Consider the following 27,276-nt stretch of genomic DNA (forward strand, 5'->3'; position numbering starts at 1 on the left):
CCTCCAACATTAAGCTGTCACTCGGTGATATAACTGGAATACTGTTAAAAGCGGCGTTAAACACAACGCACCCACTACTGAAATGTGTCTTGATATGCATGCTCTGGATGTAGTTGCCAATGATAAGGCATATATCAATTGATGGGGGACATTTTCATTTACACTCCTCTGATCACGTGGCTGGAATTACAAGCAATTGTTAGTTCATCCTGTACGTTATCACATTAGACCTTTTATCGACGCGTTGAAACATTGGTTTGGTAATTCCATAGGCATCTACTTATATGTTGTAGGTGTCCGTGGTGTAAATTGCTCGACTTTGTAATTGTGCAACTTCAGGGATATTTAGATTCTATGCATATTGTCTCTATGATTTCTATTAACTTACTTGTGCTGTCCGATAGAGCTGTTCGAGATATGTGCATTGTAAAATAATATGATGTATACCATAATGTGCATTTTGATATAACTGTGCATGTCAGAGAAATTAGGGAAGGTTGAAGTAAATGAATGACTCTTCATTGCCAGTTTGAATGTGTAAGACGTCTTGTTGTCATTATGAACATGTGACTATTTAAAACTCTCAATAACTAACTAGTGAGTCATATGTTCTACAGATATAACACATTATAATTTCTAACATGTATGATTACCCTTATAAAACTGTTTAGTATGGTCATTTGTAGCCAAGAACTAGAGCGGAACTAAGACCTGATATTGCAACAAGTGTTCTTTATCCAAAGATACGTTTCAGCTTGCCTTCAACTATTGAGGTGGATTCTTCACTGACAAGGAATGTCTTCACTGTAGGTCGTTAAAAGGATGTGTTTTTTAAGGTTTGAATGGAAATGGAAACCTGTTGATTTCACACCAACAGTTTCTGTCTTCGTATAAGAGGGCCGATTGTATACTATCAACCCTTGCAGGTGTAAAACGTTATTGAATAATCTGAACAATCATAATTTGACCATTGCATCATTATTGAATGTGTTCATATGAATAAGAACAAGTTGTTGCTTTTTACTTAAAACATCGCTAAATATAGATACAATACCTAGCTGTGACAAAAAGGTAGAGGTATTACGGTTTTCGGAGTCTTTGACCCAAGTTGAGATTCTCGGACATGTAGAAAAAAAGAAATTATATAAAAACGTTTTCGACTCCCACTTTGGTCACAAACTTGCTCATCTTCCCCCAAATTTCGAAAAATCGGCATATTCCATTTGAGACATACTTCTGTTCTTAAACATGTCATTAGACCAAACCTTGCACGTCAGGAAAAACTTGTTATTCACATAAACACAGTATAATCATGACAATATTTCAAAGTTTCCCTTAATGGTAAATGTATTTTAAAAAGGTCTTGTCGCATACATGTACAATATTTGTTTCAGTGCGTATGTCGTAGCTCAAATGAAATGGGGGACGATTTCAATATGTAATATAATAATTAATAACACCTGTTTTCATGTGTTCATGGGAATAAGTTCCAAGTTATTTCAATAATCAATACATTCGAATGGGGAATCGTTTTCATTGGCACAACAGATGGAAGGACGTGTACAGGGCAGCGAAACCAAATATAGCAAGCTGTTTTTTGTGGTTTGTGCCTTTATTTGTATCTCGATACTCTGAAGATATCTATTTCTAATCTTTGACAAAGTACAATGAGACATTGCTGTAACAACTGTATCGATTTATTCATACGTCATAAAGAGCTATGTACAGTCACAGTGACGCATGTACATGTCATATGTACAACACTTGGTGCTGGAAGCGAGTGATTACGTCATTGATGACGTCATCCCTTCTCTACAGCCATGTATCCTATATTGTCACCTTGCATTTGTTATTCCCACTGTTCTATAAATACACGACCGGCGGGTTCTCTCGCCATTACTATTACTCATATATATATAAATATATATATATATATATATATTAGTTATCAATAAACATGTTGTTATGCTACAATTATTTGTTGTCATTAACTTAAACGCCTTTGAAAAGATTAATCATCTGATATAATGCCACTGGGATAAAACGCAATTATCTGGTCTATGAAAGCATTCTCTTAGTTAAATTGACAAAAAAAACTGAATAAAGTGGTGCTACATTTCTCCATATATTTGAAGTCTTTGATTCATAATCTCAACGTGTCAACTGATTATTATTGTTTACAAAATGTCTATCTAACATATATATCAACATATGATTTGCCAATACAATATGAGAATGGATGGCAGCAGTTTGATACTGAAATGGAAATATTCATAAATCTATATTTCCAATATCTGGAATTATCAATGTAATACGGAATACATGTTAACATAGCTCTATGCATACATATTCTGAAACTACATGCTGCAACTTATGAACGAGACAGGTCGAGCATCCTTTGATAACGTAATACCTTACAACTATGGCGTCAGTTTCTTTGTTCCGCGATGTCTTTCCATGAAATACCTTTTTATTCAGCACAGCAAATACGACAATCTGAAAAACCTACCTCTTTTCATTTTTCCTTGAAGTTATGTACATGTAATATAATATTGGCGTTGAAGATTGTAGAAACTCACTCAAGGAGTAACGGTGTACTGCTTCTGTTAATTTACAAACTATCATATGAAACATGAGAGAAATCACTCTATAATAGCATCTGTACCAGTAAGTCTACGTCAGCAACTTATGAAAATAAAAAATAAGTATGTAAAACAGATGACAACACGAAGCTATGCTAGTCATTTTAACACTCATTGAATCTCAGTGTTTAGAAAACTCACTGGTATTCACACTGCAATTTTGCTGAAAGGGTGACAACATGAATCTATTCAGTGAGCTCCCTCGGAATCTTAGGATTAAACAAGTGGACACACTTTCAGCTTCATCCTCAGCGTAAGGCGCAGAAGAGGACTCGACCACTTTCGGAATAAATGATACAATGTGCTGCTAGAAAGATAGAGAAGGAACACTTTAACAACCAACAATGGTTGGTCAGTTATTCCTTATTCCTATGGTACAGTGCCCCGTTCCACAAAACGATCGTATCGCTACGACTGTCGAAAGTCTACGTTAAAATATGGGAGTTACGATCGTCTAGCGATGCGACCCCTTCATGAGTTTAATGATGTCTGTGGACCGATGGTGCCAAGAGGTCATCAAGAGACATTGATATACCAATTACTGAGTCTCCGTGTTTTCAGTGTAATCAATTGGTGATTGGCAGATATAAATATTAACGAATCACGTGAACCGTGGTAACTATCTGGCATGCTGGCTTTTGGCAAAAGATATATTTTCTGAATTTGTCTTATGCAATGAACGTTAATTTGTCGGTTGGTGTAATATATTGTGTTGTATTGTGTTGTGTTACATATATATATATATATATATATCTTTGTTTCGTTAATTAACTATATTCAGTTTAATATGACAATGTCGACGCTATCGTGTAAAAGTCCTTAATATATAACACATTGTGATTTATCATTATCTATTCATACATTAAAGGATATTCTATGGCGGCTATTCATCATTCAATAGCTTAGCATCTTTCATGCTGAAAAACGAATAATTCTTTCCACTCATTTTTATGCCTTTAAGGAAGATTTGTTTGTTAATAATTATAGAATCCATAGATCACATTACCAAACTCAGTACCACAATCATGGCGTTTCTTGTTATATTATGGTCGATGTTACTGTATTATTGTATGAGTATGTTTACATGTGTCGAATTGAAGCATTGAAGCATTATATATTAACAGGTAACTGCCGTAATCAAGAAAGCGATCGTAGATGTGCTATTGCTACACAACTAATGGACTCATTAGAACTAAGAAATCCTAGGTCTAACCTAGGCACTACCATTCTGTGATGACAATGTCATTTGGAAACGACGTTTGAAACAATCGTCAGCTTATACTGTTATATTAATGGATAGTTTCTTATGAGGATTAACTGTTTTCATTTAGGACTTTTACGGTATTACACTATACATAACCTTGAGAACAGCTAATTTCAAGTCAAGATTGATAAATATGTCCGAGCCAAATCGGGCCTGTAAAGTCAAAATTAGCTCAGTGAAAAATCCATGTCTGACACTAATCATCAATAATGTGACCTTTGACCATGGTAGACATTTGTTACACAAACAAGACATCCTTTCGAGTGCATGCCTAACGTTAAGAAGTCATCGATATCTGACCTAAGACCCAGTTATAATTTATCAATTTGGAGAGCCTCTCGTTGTATACAATCCGACTAGAATTTGGTTAATATGTTTGATGAAGTTTCCTGGAAACTAGCTTCATAACCAATTTTCGCCTGCTCTGTGGCCTCCTTTATCTTGGCTGGTATATTTGTTGACCTGCGCTCAGAAATGGTTCATGCATATTAACTAAATTTAGCCGAGACAAACACCAATTGGCCGAATGGCCTTTGATTCTTATTGATGAAGTTATCAAGCTCTCGGGTGTGGCCTGATTTTTTCCAACAACACTTTGTCAAAATCAATCTGAATTTGGAAACCAAAACGTTAAATGGTATGCGACAGGGGTTACCAGTCGGTGGACTCCAAGCGGTGTATTTGCTCTTTTGATGTCAAACCAGTTGAGTAGATTAAGTTCAATGTGTTAGTTGAATGTTGTTTGAAAATATGAATCTGCCCCGTGTGATTAGTAGCAATTGCAAATCTTGCTGTAAAACTGTAAAGAATCTGTTAATTTTTCGCATCGTACTCTAAGGTGCACGTGTTATTTTGAATGTGTGTAAATATAGAGCAAACCCTGTTTCGCTATTTCCGAAACATATAAAATACGCTGAGGTTATATCATATCTTCAAGAATGTCCCACTTATATAACACGACTTGCAAAGAAATGTATGATGTATTTCCCAGTAAGATGACATCGTTTCATGGTTATTTTAAACAGGCTTCGTGGAAAGATAAAAGGGAAACTTGAATCTAAATAACCGGAAACAATAAATGTCTTGCACCAGCTGTACCTACACTTGACTGACATGCCACACTTTTAATATATTATTGGTTTACGATGTAAATAAGAAGGAAACATCTTCAAGTAGTTAATCAGTTTCAAACCAAATTGGAAAGTTATTTATTTGAAAAATTGTTAATGAAAATGAAAATGACTTTTTTCTTGTTTAACGATTATGAGGATTTAAAATGCAGTTTTGTTTGGAGGTGATTTCTTTCCCTTTTATCACAATTTGGTGGAGTTTGGTGTTTCAATCAACCACGATAAAAAGTGTTAATGTTTTGCAGTATCTTCAAACATTGTTCCTGTTTCCAATTAGAGACAAGCCTAACAGTAGCAACCCTTGTGACATTATCAATATTCTTCTGTGAGAACGGTATTCGATTCCAACTACCTTTTGAGACGTTAATCAAATGCTAAGAATGTTTACCCAAATATATAAGATGACTACAGTACAAACATGTAATAAATACACTGTATACCCTTTCAGTCAGCAGTTCGCTTCTGCAATACGGTAATACCAACAACATAAACATTCTGAGATTCCTATCAGGAATACAGGTTTCTGTACATGTTCCTGTTCTCCGGATACACTTGGATATTGATTCCATTAGACAACTGACGTGGAATATTTCCTACGATAAAGGCGTGCAGAGGGTGTGATTGTTGTTGGTGATCAATTCACATTCCCAGTGTATTTACTTTTCAGTGCCTGGATCTAAGACGGGGATAGCCCCAGGTTACGAAACCAGTAGGCAGAGCTGTAGAGATACTCATCCAGAGGAAACTGCCTACACGTGTGATCGGCATTACAGCGCACATTAACAACATAAATTACACACAAAACAGCAGAGTTTAAACAACGCAGTCACTCATTTGTCATCTCCCCACAAAAGGACTTTTGTATTTTGAAACAAATGTGTTTTGGAAAGACGCCATACAGGTCAAGGGAAGATGTGGCGCATTTGATATCCTTCCGTCCTTCTTGTAAACTGGGCAAGCGTTGCTAGAAAATACACACATACTTCTATTTCAATGAACTGTGTGTGAATGCCACAGTAGATAAACGTTCCTCCACTGAGATATGGTCCGGCCTTTGTGGTAGAAAGGGCTTTGGTTGAGGGCCTCAGTTCATGTAGAATGGATGAAGAGTACACTCAATCTCAGGTATCCGAGCATGCATCCACGCATTGGACGTATGGTGATAACAGAGAGGTGACTCGCGTTCACACACATGTCTCACACATCAAGACAATGCATTCTTGTTGCCTTTCACCATATTGTCTAAAATAAACTTGATAGTTATTTTGTAAATAACGTCCATGTTGTCCGTATAGCGGTCCCCTAAAGTCTGTTTCACTGCCTCCAAGAACGGTTGCTCCATCCACTGGAAAATAGAAATTGGAGATTAGTTCATAATCAGTTCGTGGTGGTCGGTTCATGACTAAGACAATAACCTTTTTCAGCAAAGTCAGAAATGCGGAAGTTTCAAAACTAACAGTAAATAAAGCGACAAAACCCTTTCCGTATTCAATAGAAATTTCTGCATAAAGCAGAGTCGATTGTACGATTCCGACGATATCATGAGCATGTGTTTACGAATCACGATCAAATAGAAATTATACCAGGTGTTAGCAAAAGGGTAGAGCGTATCCTGCCCCAACGGTGCAAAGGAAGTCAATTGTTCGCCTGAGGAAAACATGGGATAATTTTTTTAATTTTTTTTGTCGTAACAAAATCAAAGTTAAAGATACATAGTACATACATATCGCAGTTTTACAGCTTTAAGAAAGGAAAAACCTATTCTTTTATAGACTGAATGTGTTTGCGATCACTGTGCAAACGTCATGCGTATTATGAATATGCCGAATGAATAAAATGTTGAAAGCTTAGTAAAGAAACATTTTAACTGAGTCATCCGAAGACTGGGTTTTGTTCGAATGGCATTGCAATTGAGCCACGCATTATATCTAATTGTAAATCAGAAGCGCATACATATATTTCAGAAACAGTGACTGCTGATATAAATAACTGCTGTTAGTTCATTAGGCACTTGACCTTGTGGTTAAGACGTAAAGTATGTTGTATACGTTCATCAGGGGATATTAACGATTTGCTCTTCTGCACTTACCAAGAAGGTCATTAGCTGAAATACTCCCAATCCTGGGGTCTCACAAATTGTGTTATCATCCACTACTACCACTGACGGCTCGCATTTAACGAGGCCCTATTGATAGGTCAAAGGTCATGCCACCTGAGGTCGAAAGAGTTCAAGTGATTGCTCAGTGTATTGACATGTTTGCTCTTTGTTCAAAGAGGTAAATGACCACCGATGTATGACAAGCTTCTGAATTAGGTATGCGTGTGCGACAGGTGCCACCGTAGGGGATGGGTAAGCTCGCCTTTTCGCGAACACCTGGTATCATCGCCATTTGATACTGGTCCAGAAACACATGCATGTGATAAGTCAAAATCGTACTGTGTCAGAATTCTACCGATTTATTTAAGTATTAGTTCATGTTACAGGTTTTGTAGAGTTTGTATGCAATGACAACAAAACAAGGCGACACGATAGTTAAAGTATATAATATATCAGTTAAAAATAATCAAAAAATAATATTTAAAATAATGGTTTTGAGTGTGTGAATGAGTGAGTTGGGTTTAACGCCGCTTTGAAAAATATCTCAGTTATAACATGGCTTGTCAGCTTGATGTAGGAGGACAACCTGAAGTGATGCAGGCCTCATGCGTTTACCACGTGCATCGGTATGTTGCTGAGAAACCAAGAAACATAACCAGGGCAAACCGGGATTCGAACCCATAATCATAGATTTCTGGCGTGCCCAAGGAACGCAACTCTTCATAGCGAAACGAGGCACCTTAGCTGATTGAGTCACCCGTGCGACCCTGATTGTTACGAACTCTAGAATCCTCATGGTATATGCATAAGTATTAGTTAATGGTTATATTATAATTTTGGGACCGTCCCCGTGGTCTAATGGTAGAGCGTCCGCCCGGAGGGCGGAAGGTCCGGGGTTCGATCCCCGACCGCGTCATACCAAAAGACGTTAAAAGGTGGTACTTGTTGTTACTCTGTCTGGCGCTCGGCATTAAGGGGCGAAAACGAGGACTGGTCGGTTCGGAGTCAGTATACTGTGTCTGAGTGGGGTATTCATGTTAAACTGCGGCATGGTGTCTCAGTGTGCTAGCACTATAAATCGGCATCAGTCCGGACTAGTACAAGCAGCCACACACACATACACGTGCATGCACGTCGCTATATAAGTGCAATAATCTTGGACGGCACATTAAACCCAATTTCACCTCACCTTATAATTTTGGTTGTGTCATGGTAACAAAACAGTGCGACGCAACAGCGAGTTTTGTAGAGCTCACACTTCTGGCAAATTTCATTGAAACAAGACCTTCAGTGCAACAAGGCTTGATGTCTCTGATACCCTAAGAGTCCAATGGTTGCCACGTGTAGCGTACAGTGATAAAAGCACACAATCTGTTTAGCGTCTCGGTGCTGTCCCCGAAGTAACGACTTATCAATTTACAAGGTTTAGGTGACAACTTGTTAAATGGACTTGGCACATAACACCATACTTGGAAGCACTTCTTGCATTCCTTTTGGATGACACTTCGGCTACTGTGGCTGTTTTATTGCACCCATAATCTGACGCTGGCTATCTGACTACCCCTAGTTTCAAGGTTTAGAGCATAAAATTTTAATGAAGGTTAAACGATGAATATCATCCTGCATAATGTCGACAAAAACTGAAACCCACTAAAAGCAATATAAATGAGAGATAATATACATGCATCAAGAATGTTATTCTATATTGCATACAGTTATCACGTTATTGGAGCGTTAGTACAGGAGTCAAACACGTTGCGCCAGAACGCGTAGAACAAATGAGAAATTTAGTGTAAAAATATACAAAGCAGAATTTCCATATATTATCTCTATTAACATTTTGTTTTTAAGTTTGATTAATAAGAAAGCTTTTCTAATTGCGTTAATTACAGCAAAAGGACTCGAAAGTGTGTTTCTTATGCGATTTGTAGCGTCCATATATTTTGTGACAAGATAGGAAATTGACGTTTTAAGCCAGTGCATGTGAATATGAGGGCACAGATACATGTACTTCGAACGGCCACAGTAAAGCTTTTCTTAACTCTGTCGTGCTCGTGGGTTTCACCGAAGTGGTAAACGTCTGAAACCTGCATCACTTCGGGCTTTCCTCCCACATTAAGCTGACACGCCGCGATATGACTGGAAAAATGTTCAAAGCGGCCTTAAACCCAACTCACTCAACCACTGACTCACTTAACTCTGTGGACAGATCAACAGTATCTGATGCAATGGTAGAGGTATATAGTGGTATATTTATGCGATATATAAACCCTAAATGTGTACACGCGTTAAAGGAAAAACCTTCGCGCTTGACGACTACTCCTTAAATTTACATGATCGTGAGAATATTATCAAACGACAATTCCCGAGTGGCTTCTTAATGCATGCTGACATTTCGTAAATTTTTATCAATTCAATTTTGGAAAAGATGTTTTCCGAAAATCATCTCTCTCGAAAATATTTTATTTAATTTTACCTGTTACATGATAGTAAGTAGGTTTGGTTAACGCTGCTTTGAACATTATATCTCAGCGCGTTATTTTGATGTGGGAGGGAAGTCAATCGTGATGTAGGTCTTAGGATTATACCATTTTGATGGAACCATTGAGCACGAGTATGGTTCGGAGAAATGGGGAAACAGAAGCAAGGCGAACCCTCGATCATAGGTGTCGGGCATGCCGAAGGGATGCTCAATGAATAATTCAATTATTATGTCCCCTTAGATTACAGGGCACCCATGACCCCGGTCTACATGATATGTGTTCCGTGGCATATCAGGCGGGAGGCAAACAATCTATTATTGATACATCTCAGATTATGTAGTTAGAACCAACCACAAAGGTTATATATGTATGTCAATCATTCAAGAGATGACGTATACGTACCACGAATAGATCTGGCTGAAATCCCGGGAACCTGGTGTGTGTTCTCCCTGCTCGCTGTAGCACATCTAACGTGTAGTCGACGTTGTCCACGTTGGAGATGGCCTCGTCAAAGATGCCCATCACCAGCGTTGCGTGTTTTTCTAGATTCTCATTAACACGAAGGTCATCGTCATTGGTCAGATCACGGAAACTGCTGAACAACTGTTTCAGGTCACCGTTGGCCTTGAACAACCTGTAAAGGCAGGGGATATCTCATGTATTACATTAATTTAGATATCAATATTGATTTTTTGTTCTTCATAATATTAAACACTGCTTCCCCTGCAGGACATGAAGACTTGAGAGAGAGAGAGAGAGAGGGAGAGAGAGAGAGAGAGAGAGAGAGAGAGAGAGAGAGAGAGAGAGAGAGAGAGAGAGAGACCAGAAACCGGAAACCGGAAACCGGAAACCAGAGACTATAGACAAAAACATTATGCGAGATAAATTGTGTTATATCGATTATCAATTATACTAGACCAAATGTCTTTTCTTGTTCAACCCATATGAATATTGTAGAAATGCTTCAATATGTTATGAGAGAGAGCGACTATCTATGTTTTAATAGACCATTTAAATAATTGATGTTCCGTGGTGGAATAGATCTTGCAGCTGACATTTTCCATTAAAGGGCGCATTTCAATTATGTACGACAACATATCCCATTCAGCACCCATGGCAAGCTACGACCGTTTATCTATCAGGCTTTCACAACCTGTTCCTTAAATATAAAGCAGTTACACTGCACAGAACGTTTCGTGACATGACATGGGTACGGAGATCTATTTGGTAAGTCTGGATAAGTTGAGATGTAACCTGACAATTAACCTCGTATGACTATGTATGAGGTCCCCCCACTGTCGCGTACCATTGCAAAGAGATAGGGATAGCGATAAGTCCGCGACAAGGAGAACGATGGACATATGCGTGTCTCGGCTAAGAATTCTGGTATCGACTTGTCACACCGACCTCTTAATAGTCTTATGAGCAACACGTGTGTCTGGGGGAGCGTAGTTAATTTCATCGTCATGACCTACACGTGGACAACATGCATACACCCCCTCTACCTGGAACAAACCAAAAATGTTTGCACAAATTCTGTGCACCGCCTACCATCTCAAACGCGTTTTGTGAGTTGGTTCACCTTATCCTGGATTACCAGTACATGTTAAGGGATGTAAATACTCGATGCTCGCTGCCGGCGATAGTTGTATTTATACACTCTTCAAAAAGGGAAACGCACAGGTAGATTTTAGTAACTTTAATGTACCTAATAAAGTCGATATATTTATTTAATATCATAGATACAAAAATGATTTTTTGGAGCTCGACATGATGTCGTTGTACAAAGGCATTGGAAACTGTTCATTGTATACAGTGTCTGAGTGGGGTATTCATGTTAAATTGCGGCATGGTGGGCCAGCACTATCAATGGCATCAGTCCGGACTAGTATAAGCAGCCACACACACACACACACACACACACACAAACACACACACACACACAGAGGGAGACACACACACACACAAACACACACACACAGACACAAACACACACACAGACACACACACACACAGAGACACACACACAGACACACACACAGACAGACACACACAGACACACAGACACACACACACAGACACACACAGACACACACACAGACAGACACACACAGACAGACACACACACACACAGAGACACACGCACACACACAAACACACACAGAGACACACACACACAGACACACACACACACACAGACACACAGACACACACAAAGACACACACACAGACAGACAGACACACACACACACACACACACACAGACACACACACACACACACACACACACACAGAGACACACACACAGACACACAGGTCTTAGTCCTTCAAAGTTGAAACTGTGGGTACACACAGACATCCTACAGTTTGCAGGAGAAAGTCTCACGTGTTGTATATTAGCCAATAGGTGAGTACTACTGAACAAATATCACAGGGTCATTGACATAATATGAGACGACTGAGGGCTCTGCTGTTTTATGTCATATTATAGTCAAGCAACTCACACTGCCGGTGTCCAGTACGATGAACCATTTACCTGTATGGGTAGAATAACCGTATAATCACCACAACATAACACGAGCGCCAGTATCTGCCTCATCGCATAAAGAAATCACGAGAAGATAACAGGAAAATTGACATTTCGACACACAAACAGTGAATGCCAGTAAGAACGCGAATGGTGAATCCAACAGTAAAACACTTGCCTACGCCCATGAGTGATTGGACTTTACGCTCAGTGAGTTGATTAGCTTAATTTGACCCCCGAGAGCCATGTCATTACAGGGAGATTACCAGTTGCTATAGAACACATCCTAGGTTCGTCGTACTCAACTTTCAAGAAGTGCCTAGCTGACCCTTTAAATTAGGCCCAAATGTGTTGTTTCAGACAAGTCATTTCCTGACGCAAACACTGCATGGTTTAACCTGGTACAGTATTTGTCAGTTATCGATCAAATAGACCCGTCAATTCGAGAGCATTAAAAGTTTGAGCGATTTGCAAATCGAACTCGATTCTGGGAGACCGAGACTTTGGATAAATTGGGTTGGCTCTAAATGAAGCGAATTAACCCATATTCTGCAAGCTCCTCGCAATCGACATCTTGTCCCAGAAACCAGAAACCTCAGTGTGCTGCTCTATTTGAACTACTCCTTGTTGTCTGCGATTCGGGTGACGTGTAAATCGTTATTGTCTTTTCTACAAAACCTTCATATTTCATTTCGACTGTGTTGAGTGTGGAGAAGCAACTCATTATATTTCGCTTTTTGATATGCATTGAAGAATATTCATTGCATTAGTTGATGCCTGTTGACTGACTGACTGGAACACTCAAATCAGTATTGGCAGTGTGCATTTTCTAGCTTCCGTGTCCACAATGGCGATATGGAAACTGAATTAAACCAAGGATTTAAGACCCCGATTCATCTGATAACGACTATGAAGTGTGAAATCACATTATCCCCAAGCGAAACACACACACCATTAGAACAACGGCATATAAATGGAGTAGAGAAAGAGCTGAAAGACCTGGCCTTCAGATAAGGTTAGAATCGCAGCTTCAGGGCACCACCAGAGGAGAGGGTGGTGGGCATGATGATCAATAGAGAGGGCAGTTACTGGTGTAGAGTTTCAGGTGAAGGGGATGTTGTGAGTGCAAGTAACAGCTTGTGAATGTCGGGACGTGGGTCTGCGAGTATTTTGGGAAATCAAATTGATACAAGGGAGTGATGGAGATTGATGGACTCAACACACGTCGAACCCAAATCTGCATATATGACATAAATATTATGATTCCTGTGAGAGAACTACTTCGCACATATGAAAACGTAAAAAGTTTCTTGAATGTGAGAACACATAAGGAAAAATGTCATATCAAATTATACCTTTGGGGGCATATTTGATTCCGAAAAATCATTTAGTAGAAATTTATAAGTTATGGGCATGTGATCAGACAAAGTAATAGCAACGCAAAGCAATAAGGCTGATTGCGTGCCTTGTGCATTGGACTTCCATTTATGCGTGTCCTTATCAACTCATGCTCTATGTTGTTAATGAGTGTTCCAATTCCAATGTTTGCACAGTGCCCAGTGCCATAAAACGTAATCGGTGAGTCCCATGTGCCTAGTTCTCAGAAATCGACGTCCCTGTCTGCTTAACGGCAAATGCAATCTCAACGTATTGCATGCAAAACATAACACATGATAAATCTAGTACATAAAACTGTAGACAGATAATAAATCACTGGGAAGGGTCAATCAGATAAGGTACGAGAGAAACTCTACCATGTGTGTAGCTCCTATTGTGCAACACAAGCAAGTTTGTCACATGTAAACAGATTGATCTGTGGAGTCATTTTAGAGCACTGCAAACTATTCCAGCTATTAGCCTACTTTTTGACGGAAGTCAGCATTTGTTATTGTCGTAGCAACACTTCAGTGTTAAGTTAAGGGGTTTCACTACCGCTGAACCGAGAGGTTCCATATAATGTCAAAAGGGAATATCTGATTTTGTGGATCGTTTTATAAATGAATTTTTCTAATGCGTGATACGTATGTTTCATTATATATTATACAAGCATAACAAATCGCAATAACATAATTAATTATTGTTTAAGCTGTTTATATAGCTATTACAATATGTTAGATATTATATACTTGCAAATACAGAACATTAGGGACATAATGAACTTGGGGTGCCGTTATAAGTAGTCCATTATAACAGTACCTCCTTATACAGTGAAACCTGTGTAACTCGAGTCCTGGACACCGTCGAGTTAACAATGTTTTATGTACCTCGACAAAACGATATATATTCGCTGGCAATGTCGGATAAGTCCATTTAATAAACAGTGGGGTAAAGTTTGGTATTTCACAGATATTCTCACAATTTTCAAGTCGATTATCTGTACCTTTTGTCCCAGTACAGATTCCATATCCAAACAAATTTGGAATGCGATTAGTCGGCCTTTGTGTTAACCTGCGAACCCAACCTACATCTGTGGGGAAGAACTCACTAGACACTTCCTTCCCAAAAATAACGTCGTCCAAGATGCGAGTGCATGTTCGAATCTTCAGAAATGACGTAATGGTAGAACAATGTTTTATCGTGTAATAAAACACGTTCTTTATTTGCTTTTCGATTTATTGCCTAGCTATCTATATATCCTCAAAGATCTACTGCATATGAGCTTCCCCCTTAAAACATTTTACAAAGAGTGAGTGCGTGAGTGTGGTTTTACGCCGCTTTTAGCAATATTTCATCAATATCATCGCAGGGACACCGGAAAATGGGCTTCACACATTGTACCCGACTGACCCCATTTGACAAGGAATGGTATGTAGCAAAGATATAAGTGTGGAGTGTGGATAGACTATGGATTGTATAATTTACGCGTAGGAGATGTACTAGACGTAAGTTTTAGCATTATGAAACAGGAAAAGGGAATCAGGGAACTACACATCATTTAAGAGGGAAACTGTGCTGTTACCTTACTCGAGGAGAGTAACTGGTGTACTTATGTTTGTTAACTTCAAATGAAATTAAACATATGGCCCATTTGCATAGCTAACACTATACAGATTGATACACAGATTTCAACGCTCCCCTCCAAGCAGCGTAACACACACCCAAGTCCCACACTCAGAATATCCGTTTTAAATGTTGAGTAGTATAATATGAAACCCGGTAAATGTAGTTAACAAACAAAACACATTTTACATGTCTAACCAAGAGGGATTCATCGTATCGATATTCCCTCACGTCGTTTGGTTCCAACTTGAAATGAGTTTCATCCGGTACTGGAATATAGCAAAGTAACTCGATGCCTTTTTAAGGACATTACCAACTTAATAACTTGTGATAAAAGCAGGGTGTGATCTAATGCTGCACGGAAATGCTTTTAAACATGTGCCAATAGCCCTCCAGAATAACCATATTATTCTAAAGGCAAATGCAAGTTGAAACGCCACACAATATACGGTTTCCCACACATAAATGGTGATCATGACTTCAAACACGGTAGCGACAATACTTTAGTTTGCGAAAAGGCTATATTACAGTCAAACACAGTTGTGTCAAAGTTCAAGGGGCTACGTAAATACTCCAAGATATCCTAGGTTCGACACAACCGAACATTTAACCTGGTATACGATTACCGACTGGCATTAAGAATGAATAATACGAAACAAATGCAACAAACAACGGGAAAATTAATTAATGACTCCAACATTATTTGGGAAAATGACTTCGAGACAACCGTAACTTCGACACATCCAATTCGACACATCAGAGGTTACACAATGCTGAATAACGAATGAATACGTAGGTACCAAGTTTTTACTTCGAGACAGTCGTAATTCCGACACATCAAAGTTCAACACAAACTGTACTGTGTACTATCTACCTATCATACATTTTACTAAGCACGATATGTAAGTAACGTGCAAGGAGAATGGACGTCATCTTAGTGCTAAGAGTTTCAAGTGACTGCTAACTCGTGCAAGATTCACTAATGGATTTGGTTTAACACACCAATTAACTCTTGTCCTTCTATGATTAATAAATGGCTGTATCGAGTGTGCAGATTTCTTGCCCCAGTGAGTAAAGATGCTTCTCTGTTAAGATCTGACCTTTACCTCGGGAGTTAATCAATTAGGATCATTCATCCACAGCGCTTCACGTACAGCAGCTGGGAGGGCATCTGCCGCACTGGCAACACACGTGATAGTGCTAAGCCGAGCATATTCAACCACGGACCTATATACAAGTCCGTGATTCAACCTGAGCTGCACGTTTCGTAATTTTATCTGTATACACCTATTCTGCTGCATCCTACAATGGCTGTTGTCAAGCGGAATTTTCTTTCTGCTCCATTTTAATTTTGATGATATGGTCCGACGCGGTGTTTTAGAGTCATCTTCACAGTCTCAGCCTGTGTCACCATCATGCTGTGTTTTGGACACAGCTGTTTCACTTTTATAGCATCATGAACAGACTGTTGCATTCCTCCACCTGTTCCTTATAACCCAGATCACGCATGGATACACTGTTGCATTCATACATCAGCTCATTATGACAAATGCCACTGATGAATACACTGTTGAACACAGTGTTGAACACACTGTTGTATTCCCACAGCTGCTCCTTGTAACCCAGATCACGCATGGATACACTGTTGCATTCCTACAGCTGTTTATTATGACACGTACCACTGATGAATACACATTCCAATATCTGCTCCTTATAACTCAGATCTTTATAACCCAGATCACGCATGGATACACTGTTGCATTCCTACATCTGCTCCTTATAACCCAGGTCACACATGGATACACTGTTGCATTCCTACAGTTGTTTATTATGATACATACCACTGATGAATACACTGCTGCATTCCTATATCTGCTCCTTATAACCAAGATCACGCATGGATACACTGTTGCATTCCTACATCTGCTCATATGCTCTTGCATTCCTACACCTGCTCCTCATAATTCACATCACTGATGAATATATTTTTTGCATTCCGACACCGGCTGCTTATAACTCATACCACTGATGGATGCACTGTTGCTTTCTTGTGCTTGCGCCTTATAACTCACATCACTGATGGACACAGTGTTGCATTCCTACATCTGCTGCTTATAGCCCATATATCACTGATGGACACCGTGTTGCATTCCTACATCTGCTACTTATAGCCCATATATCACTGAAGGACACCGTGTTGCATTCCTACATCTGCTACTTATAGCCAATATATCACTGAAGGCCACAGTGTTGCATTCCTACATCTGCTGCTTATAACCCATATATCACTGAAGGACACAGTGTTGCATTCCGACATCTGCTGCTTATTACCCATATATCACTAATGGACACCGTGTTGCATTCCTACATCTGCTACTTATAGCCCATATATCACTGAAGGACACCGTGTTGCATTCCTACATCTGCTACTTATAGCCCATATATCACTGAAGGACACGGTGTTGCATTCCGACATCTGCTGCTTATAACCCATATATCACTGAAGGACACAGTGTTGCATTCCGACATCTGCTGCTTATAACCCACATATCACTAATGAACACCGTGTTGCATTCCTACATCTGCTGCTTATAGCCCATATATCACTGAAGGACACCGTGTTGCATTCCTACATCTGCTGCTTATAACCCATATATAACAGATGGACACAGTGTTGCATTCCTACATCTGCTGCTTATAACCCACATATCACTGAAGGACACAGTGTTGCATTCCTACACCTGCGCCTTATAACTCATGTCACCGATGGATATTGTTGCATTTCATACCTGCTCCTCATAACCCATATCACTGATGGAAACACTTTTGCATTCTTGTGCTTACGCCTCATAAGTCACATCACTGACGGACATTTATTTGCATTCCGATATCTCCTGCTTATAACTCATGTCACTGAGTCTTGCATTGTTGTGACTGATGTACTGTCAGAATAACGCGACTCACTTTTTGTGACTGCCTTATTATAATAATAACGTGAGGCATTGTTGTGACTGACTTACTATAGGATACGTTAGGTGGCCTAGTAGTTAAAGCCTTTGCTTGTCACGCCGAAGGCCAGGGTTCGATTACCTACATGGGTACAATGTGTGAAGCCCATTTCCGGAGTCCCTCCGGAGTATATTGCTAAAAGCGGCGTAAAGCTCACTCACTCAGACACACGTGACTGATGTACTATCAGACTGACGCTGACAGATGCGAACCTCGTGATAGCCTGAAGTGGTGTATCCGTTTGACTTACCATCTTGAACCTTCGCAACTGAGTGACTCATTGACAGTCTTGTGTGGCGTGTCCTTAAAGCTGACTGTCATATCTGATTCGTTGCCACAGAACAATTTGACGTTATTCATGACAGTCTGTCATGATGCTGACACACCTTCAGTACATAATTCGATGCATTGCCAGGATATTAGCCCCGTACGTATGATGCGAGACATCGGTATGAATAACGAAATGAGACGAAACAAAGCAACATAGGAATGTCGGTCCCTCAAGGATGTGCTCATGGGGAAATTCACCCGTGAATTTGACATTCGCGTTCGCGTGCCCAGTTTCCTCGAACCAGGAGCCATTTTCGGTGTAATTTATCAAATTATTATGCAAGGCATAAATTTGGAAATCTGTTTTGTAGCTGACCTAGCTCTGGTGGATTTAAATAGGCCACGCGAGTACTGAATTAACTTATCGATGGCTGAATCAGCAGACTTATTATACAAATAGGGGCCAAGTGGAAGGCTGCTGGTGCAACATAATCTTCATAATAAAACGCCTGTTGTTTGGAAATATTGCATTTCGTCTATCTGCCAGCGCTCAAAGTGAGGACAATGTGTTGAGGCCAAGTTCTGTTCTTAATCGATAACAGGCACAATGTATGGCAATCGAGGAGAGAAGGAGATTGAAATGGAACAATGACGGAGGCACGGCCTGTCACTCAGCCAAATAACTCAGTGCCTATCAAACACGGTCTGTAACATACGTGAATGACTTCCAATTCTTGTTATTGAGTTGCTCCAATCTAATAAGCAAATATAGAAGTGTGTAATAGGAAAAAAGGACAGCAGGTGAACCGGATGAATTTCAATGTGCGCCTTGTACTGTTGCAGCATGTCAAGGCAGAACGGGAGAGCTTCGACCACCACGTCCATATTGATCCCGAGTCGGACCAGGATCTGCCGACTCGTCGGTACATATAAGACGGGCAGGCAGGGTCGTCGATGCGTTAGAAACAAGAATTTATTGTATTGATCGAGTCCCAGAGATGTGAAGGTGGAATGGAGGACTCAGATCGTCTTCCCTACAAGTAAGCTCGGCAAGCAACTTAATTGATCACCTTGGAAACAGCTGCAGTTCTCCAACTCCTCTGTGACAGTGATGTCCACCCCCGGCATATACCTACATCACGGACAGCAACCTTATCGGAACGGTTAATTTATAGCGAGTGAACTGACGTATGCTGCTGCTGTTGCTCAGGCTGCAGTTAATTATGGCGGTTGATGTCGGCGTGCAACAGTTAGTACACAAACCAGTTAAGCTGTGAAGATTAGAGCCCAATTGACCCAGAAGAATATTGTAAGATGTGATGGCAAAGATTTACACGGCATAATCAACAAATACACAGCTCCAGTTCTATAAGCCTTACAGGTGCCGCTGAATTCATCAGCAGTGCTGCACTTGCTAACACTTCGCATTTTAAAGATATTTTGCTCGAGATAGTTGACAGCTTTGAGTTGACAAAACATCGAAAATGTCAGCTCTTAACACAATTACTAATGTAGCATCAGTGAATGGATGTCATTGTTTCAAATGTTCGCCAAAGGGATAATTATGAACAAAGTAACAAAAGCGTTCACATTTGTAAGGTTCATTCAACAAATGTATACATAATTTAATTAGATGGCCTTGAAATTTCTCGAGCTAAATGAAACCTTCAATGAGAATCTTCCATTCCCCTTAAACAATGACACTGCAAAATGTTATTGCATGCAATATGTCAATACGTGAGCTGAGGGGATCTTACGACGCGGTAAGGTGTTTCAGATGTGAAATTAATTTCGGATATTAGGACTATTGTGAAGTCACAAGGTGACCTCATTGTTACTCAATACAACCGTAGTCCAACAGTGTAACATGGCGTATCAAGTCTCTAAATGCTATTCTATAACACTATCCACCAACAGCACCTTCATATAAATGATATCAGGTTCATATCGTCTTTCACGCAGGACAATTACTCTTTCATTACAGTAGTTTTAGTAACAGAAAACATTCACACAATGCATTATAGTTGCATTAGAGTGTCGATTTGTGTTGAGGACACGATTTGCGTCAATGGCCATGGCTGGTGACCTGCTGATGTGATTCAGCGTAGTTTTAATGACTAAAATGAATACAATGTAGAAATGTGTGAGAATAGCAACTTCTCGATAATCATTTTGTTGATGGCGGTTTAGAAGGGGAACAGGCTTGTGGGTATGCGTGTATGTCGGTTTGTTGCGGTGGGGATGGGCTCGTTAATAATTGTTGCTACACTTTAACCATTTTACCCCTTGTTCATGGGTGAGGGGGCTGTCGGGTAGCCTAGTGGTTAAAGCGTTCGCTCGTCACGCCGAAGACCCGGGTTCGATTCCCGACATGGGCACAATGTATGAAGCCCATTTCTGGTGTCCCCCGCCGTGATATTGCTGGAATATTGCTAAAAGCGGCGTAAAAACATACTCACTCACTCATGGGTGAGAGTGTGAAACTGAAACACCCATCACACTTAAAATCCTCTGCATGACTGTAAATTCTCTGTATGTGCCCTGGCAAAATCTATTTCATCAGAGCTTTTTTGCCATATTAAATCGATGATACTATTTAACTTAGTGCGTTAACCTGAATACATTACCCTAATAACACGAGCAACAGGTGTTTGACACAGCTAAGTTGCATATGTCGAATATCATTTATTAGCGAACGCTAATAGTCCCCTTGTACAACATTACAATCCATTAAGAAACTCCTCATGGTGTGTGCCAATGACATTTAAACCCAACCGGTTTCTTTTGGAGTAATGTACATTCATAAAGGCCCAAGTATGCAACTGTCGAATCAGAATATCGAAATCCACAAATTACTTGAAATCATTTGGATATAATGCCCATCGGGTATTGATTCATTTCACACGAAATATTCAGAGCAAACATTTGTCCCCTTCTTGTATAATACAAAAACAGGAACACTACATTCCAACACTTCGTGTTTCACGATTATGATTTCTTGATGCACCTGAGTGATGGAGTGGGGTTTTACGCCACTTTTTACGAGGGACAATTTTCTGTTTGAGGAATGCCCGACGTGGTTCAGATGGTCGATATTCACCAGTTTGATGAAATTGAACTTCATGAGTTAGTGTCTGGTACTGAAAGGCAACGGATTATAGTCGTGAAGTGTAAAACACTCTGATGAACCACGTTCATGATGTCACGAACAAGCATACCATCACGACGTGGCACTGCAACATGACTGCAACAGGAGCATTATTATTAGGGTATAAGCGCCACTTTGACAGACTCTCGATGGTGTTTGGAATAATTCCACTCAACATGAACTTGTTGCCAGGATTGCATTTATGTGTATAAGTAAGACAAAGACAAAGGAACATTATGATTTTACATATATGTATTGTTTATGCATATTTAATTAGTTTGAATACTGTTTTTAAGTAGGTCACTTTTTTTATATATGAGAAATGAAACAAACTTTTAAGGACACATCACTTCACGTACAACAATTCCTACCTTTATCCGTTTAACAGTGACATAAAGCTTCTAATAGAATTATCTCGTCCTGGGGTTCGTGAAATGGACAGCGGTTAACGATTGTTTCCGCGGTGACTCATGCAGAGTCGACTTTATGAAGCTCATCTGTGGTTCCATCATATTACGATTCATTGACAATCTAGCAGCCTGGAGTTGTAAACCGCCCTTGACATTGATAGAAACAGACCACCAATAAAACCAATTACAGTCAAACCTTGTTGTGGGAGCACGTGTCGGGGTGTGGGGAGTGGGGTGTGGTGGAGGGGTGGGTGGTGGGGGACTCCTTTCATGAGAGAGTGAGTGTTGTTGAATGTCCTATTGTTCCCGCGATATCGCAATTGCCTATCCATGATCATATCTTTGCTGTGAAAGCATGCGCGACGATCAAGCCAATCGGGCAAGATGACACACAATCACCCAGGCACCATGTTACCTACCCCTTCTCTTACTCATCTGTGTCCAACAAGCTTAGATTTCATGAAAATAGTTTTAATCATATGAACTCTTTTCTACCCAGAGTGAGAAAGAGTAATGTCTTCTTGTACCTCATGAATGTGCCAAGGACACTAATCAGCTTCTTATATTGTAACTAATCACCAGTAACTTACGCCATTACGTTTCAGCGTATGTACCCTATGCATGAAGTTCTGTCTCGTAAATCGGAATACAGGGTAGCGTCCCTTCTAGGCTACACTATGCGTAATAATAAATCAGATCAAAACGGACAGGAATTTCAGAGTCTAACTTCTGCGTTGATTTCTTAACATGTTTCCAGTATGTTTCAAAAAAATTGCAATTACTATAATGAGCCAAGTGCGGACAGGCTTGTGATGTGATCAGTGTCCGAAATAACAGCCTGCCCGGCTGCCTGTGGCTGGTCATTTTTTTCGGGCTGCATGAAATTTTCCTCCACCTACCCGACTGTCTAGCAGATTATTTTAAGACTACTTACGTATTCAGTTTCATAATAACGCCTTGTAGAATCTCAAGGAGCCTATTGCGTTTTATTTGAATCAAGATGCCTTGGGCACTATCTGTCTCTTAGTTTGTAGTTTAGTTTATGACTGACTGAAATAGTTGCCATTGAAAGTGTAGATCTGTTAAGGAAGCCCCAAGCTGTATCACATCCATGCGGCTATTTAGAAGCGAGTCTGGACCCAAGAAACCAATGATCAGAAGAGTAATGAACGATTCCTACTGTTCGGGTACGAATCACTAAAATCACAGATAATGACTGGGAGATAGGTTTGTTCTGATTGTATAATATTTTATAAATATAGCGACAAAACCGTTTCCATACCCAATAGAAATCTCTGCATAAAACAGATTCGATTGTACAATTCCGACTATATTATGAGCATGTGTTTATGAATCGGTATCAAATAGTAACGCGAAAAGCTGAGCGTATCATGCCCAAACGGTGGCACCAGTCACAAACACATGCAAAGGCAAGGAAATTGTTCACCTGAAGAAACATGGGAACATATGGTACAAGTCAAAATAGAGAATTGCACCGGACATAATTTTTGTCACTGATGCGTCAAATTGGGAAATGTCCTCCACATGTCTACCATAAAACGTTTTGAAAGCTTTACTGAGGCCTCTAATAATAATAGGCCAGATAATACCTTTTTCGCCAACCAAATGGCATGCTACTAGTCTCGTCCGAGCTTGGGGTACTCGTAAACCTTGAGAATCCAAGTTATGTACAATGTACATACGTATTTTGAAGATAATAATGGAAGAGTAACGATGTAAATGAATATTTGATGTTTGAACTTTGCAAACTACACTGTATCTGCTCCTTGACATTAAGCGCCAGATATTATCAGATGTAATATGATAGCCAGGAACTATTTGTATATATCTAGTGTACCCGTTTCAGTAACGGGACCAGAAAGTGTGTTATCAAGTAATTCTGACCAGGGTGTGGAACAATTTCACTTTTGATTGAGAAATGAAGATAACTGTATCAACATATTGTTTTGCTAACACATCAAACATAACATTTTGACGTCAGATAATTAACTTCACTGTATAGGTGTTAACTACTGATCATTTGATTTTCAAAGTACACTTTCGTTTGTAATCTTTTGTTATGACGTGAAGGGGGGTCGAATCGCGGATCTTCCGCTCTGCGGGCGCTCTACCTCTGTACCATGGAGTAGTAGTAGTAGTAGTAGTAGTGGTGGTGGTGGTAGTAGTAGTAGTAGTAGTAGTAGTAGTAGTAGTAGTGGTGGTGGTGGTGGGGGGATGGTAGTAGTAGTAGTGGTGGTGGTAGTAGTAGTAGTGGTGGTGGTAGTAGTAGTAGTAGTAGTGGTGGTGGTAGTAGTAGTAGTAGTAGTAGTAGTAGTGGTGGTGGTAGTAGTAGTCGTGGTGGTGGTGGTGGTGGTGGTAGTAGTAGTGGTGGTAGTAGTAGTAGCAGTAGTAGTTGTAGTAGTGGTGGTGGTGGTAGTAGCAGCAGTAGCAGTAGTAGTAGTAGTAGTAGTTTTCGCCGCTGTTGACACATATTTGTGTAGAATTGTACATATGCATGTTTATGATATCTGTGTCTCGACATTTTAAACACAGTCCGATAGTCAGATACAAATTTTAAATAATGGGGTACTGGTGACCTACAATATTTTGACCCTGAAATTCCACAAAAAAATCATAATCCAATTGGTTCGGTCATTCGAAATTTCTGTGATCCAAGCACGTCTCAGTACTCTTAAAACCAAACACTCACAATTCAAGCTTTGATAGATTATAAAAATCAGGTGTTAGCAATCACACCCAGTTGTGTGTGTACGTTAACTTCTAGACGACTTCATAAACTAACCTGTAAACTAAATATTTACTCTCCGTATGTGAATATGTAGGCTATGCATCTTCTTGTACATCCTCTATGAGGATGTTACGTAATAGATAAGTAAACCTGTCTTTTTAGCTACATTCGTAGAGTTAAGCATAAACCTACTTAATCGCACGTACGGCCCCAGAGACGAGGCGTTAGAGCAATAAATATCAAGGCCGGAGTTATAAACTATTACTATTACATTTACCGTGATATTCAGTGCTGTCATAATATTAACAATCCTAACCCATGGGCTGTAGGCGTTATCACCCTTCCCGTGAACCAATGGGCCAATCTAATACTCAATCAGCCAATAATAACCTCATGAAATTGGAAGGGATTTCAAATTGATCCTGACATTGAAAAGAAGCCCGATTAATCTAGGGGACTCTTGAATTTTTTAAATGTCAATGATTTTATTCAGTTTGACTTCATTTTGAGCACAAAGGATGTTCTCATTGAAAGGTTGAAATAATTGATTTAGCAGATAACTATCAATATTATCCCATGAATCTAGTCCTCACATTTATAAGTACGTCGTCCATATTGGAGTATAACAACCGTCTAATTTTTGCCCAGCATACTATTACGTCACTCTAATGAAGACACATTGTCATCACATAGGCTATTATGTAATACTAATTTGATGACGTCATCCAGGAGATGTCACCTTCCACAATGTAATCTTAGCGTCCAGTCGATGTCAAACAGTGGGAGCTACGTTGCGCTAAATACTCAATTTAGCACAGAAGCAACATGTGATTTCCACAGCATGACCTGCAATAAACAGTGGCCATTTTGCTATAGGTATAACCACTGGTGCCCGTCTACAACGCTAGAAATTCTGTGTTTTCGCTGGTGACATCTGTTGGTATTATTGATTGATTTCAGGAGAAGCCTATCAGAAAGAACAGGCATATAAACGATGATAATTACAGACTGTTGAAATCTCACGATTAACATCTGTTTTGCGAGCAGCAACCCTACTGTGTTGATTTCTGTTCGTATCGGATATGAAAAGCAAGCATTAATTATCTGATTGTAGAAGCTGTAACCACGAGGACACCAGCGACGGAGTGGATCAAAGACACATCAGAGCCGCCTTACGTTGAGGCCACGTCTAAATCCACGCGGCTCTCCGGTGTTATCCCAGCTGTCTGTTATTGTGATATAGGAATGTGGACTTCATGCTAGCCACTGACATCCCACACACCGATTGCCACACGGCAAATACAAGCGCATCAGCATTCACAGACACAACTTGAGATTTGAACTTCGCATAAAGAGAATGGTTAATGTCTGGAGACTAACAGTGCCACAGCGTCCATTAATAATGTGAATCAAACCAAATTACGTGGAGTGTGGGTGGTTGTATATGGTCGACACCTGGGGCCAGCATAGCTATTGAAGAGAGAGAGAGGTTATTTATAACACTTCATCGCTGGCTGAACTTTCTCATAGTCTATCATTCCGGGGTTTATTTAAAACAGCAATCTCACTGCCATATCTCACAGGGGATCAAAACATTGAGAATGGGGAGGATAGCATCTGTATCGTGTCAGACAGATACACACAGTTCAATGTTTCTAAATAATTCCGTGGCGGATATATACCCAGCACAATAATGATAGACAGTAGTGTAAGAAGTCTAACGATGGATTAAGCAAGACTTTGCGCTGATGAGGTGCGGTCTAAAGCGCCTCCCGATGAGAGAGACTTTGGCATAGTGACAGCATATTGCAGTCAACAACATCAACACATTTAGCACAGACACCTACCTTATGAACATCTCAACCCCTGTGGCTTCCATACACCGTTTGATGCCTTTCCACGATTTCTTTAACTTGAAGACTTGGAGGGCGCTTAACGGCAGCCTAGGATCCGTAGGCGCAGGCGGAGCCGGATCGCAGAAGCCGTCCGCCATGTCTGGAGCCGACGCAACCTCTCTTTGGATCTGAGGGCCACTGCGTGACTGGAGGCAGCCCATCACTGTGGTATTGATCCAGTAGCACACACACATACACAAAGCACGCTGTACACCCGCTCAATGTCGCGCTATGCCACACACCTTTCTGTCGACATCATGACAGATAAATGTTGCTTTAACAAGGCTACAAAGTGCCACATGGTTTTGTCGCTCAGATGTGCATTTAAATCCGATATGAATGTCCTTTTTAGGTAAATCCGTTTTAGTATACCTGGAATATAAGGGAGACATGTTTTATTTCCGAAATACACATACAGTTACTAGTCGTTGACAATTTACTGATATAAATTAATGATTGTATTTTTGAAACTTATTTCTGAATTGTGGTCCATCCTCTACCAAAAGCCAATAATTAAGACGTTGACGGAAGGCCATGATGTTTACGTAATGCTTTTAGAGTAATACATAGTGCTCATATGTTTATATTCAATAGGGTTGAAACTCGTAATAATATGCTGTTAGAAAGGCCTAATGTCTGAGAACCCTGAAA

The 27,276-nt window shown here is 39.9% G+C and overlaps 1 protein-coding gene across 1 annotated transcript; it reads right to left on the reverse strand.

Annotated features, from left to right (window-relative positions):
- Positions 1 to 1,659: 1,659 nt before the first annotated feature.
- Positions 1,660 to 26,933, reverse strand: LOC139442124 (globin-5-like). Its single transcript, XM_071222927.1, has 3 exons — positions 26,578 to 26,933; positions 10,020 to 10,251; positions 1,660 to 6,381 (listed from the first exon to the last, which is right to left on the reverse strand). Exons 1-3 carry the CDS (start codon positions 26,817 to 26,819, stop codon positions 6,241 to 6,243), a joined length of 615 nt encoding a protein of 204 aa, XP_071079028.1. The 5' UTR covers positions 26,820 to 26,933; the 3' UTR covers positions 1,660 to 6,240.
- Between the last annotated feature and the right edge of the window lie 343 nt (positions 26,934 to 27,276).

Source organism: Haliotis cracherodii, unplaced genomic scaffold (assembly GCF_022045235.1).
Source record: "Haliotis cracherodii isolate W230 unplaced genomic scaffold, xgHalCrac1.p SCAF_5, whole genome shotgun sequence".
Classification (NCBI taxonomy): Eukaryota; Metazoa; Mollusca; class Gastropoda; order Lepetellida; family Haliotidae; genus Haliotis; species Haliotis cracherodii.

Coding starts and splice junctions, on each gene's coding strand:
- LOC139442124 (XM_071222927.1), bottom strand. CDS start 26,819: ATGTGTGTGTGCTACTGGATCAATACCACAGTGATGGGCTGCCTCCAG. Junction 10,252..26,577: donor GGGGTTGAGATGTTCATAAG/GTAGGTGTCTGT, acceptor CTGCCTTTACAG/GTTGTTCAAGGCCAACGGTG. Junction 6,382..10,019: donor TTCAGCCAGATCTATTCGTG/GTACGTATACGT, acceptor TCTATTTTCCAG/TGGATGGAGCAACCGTTCTT.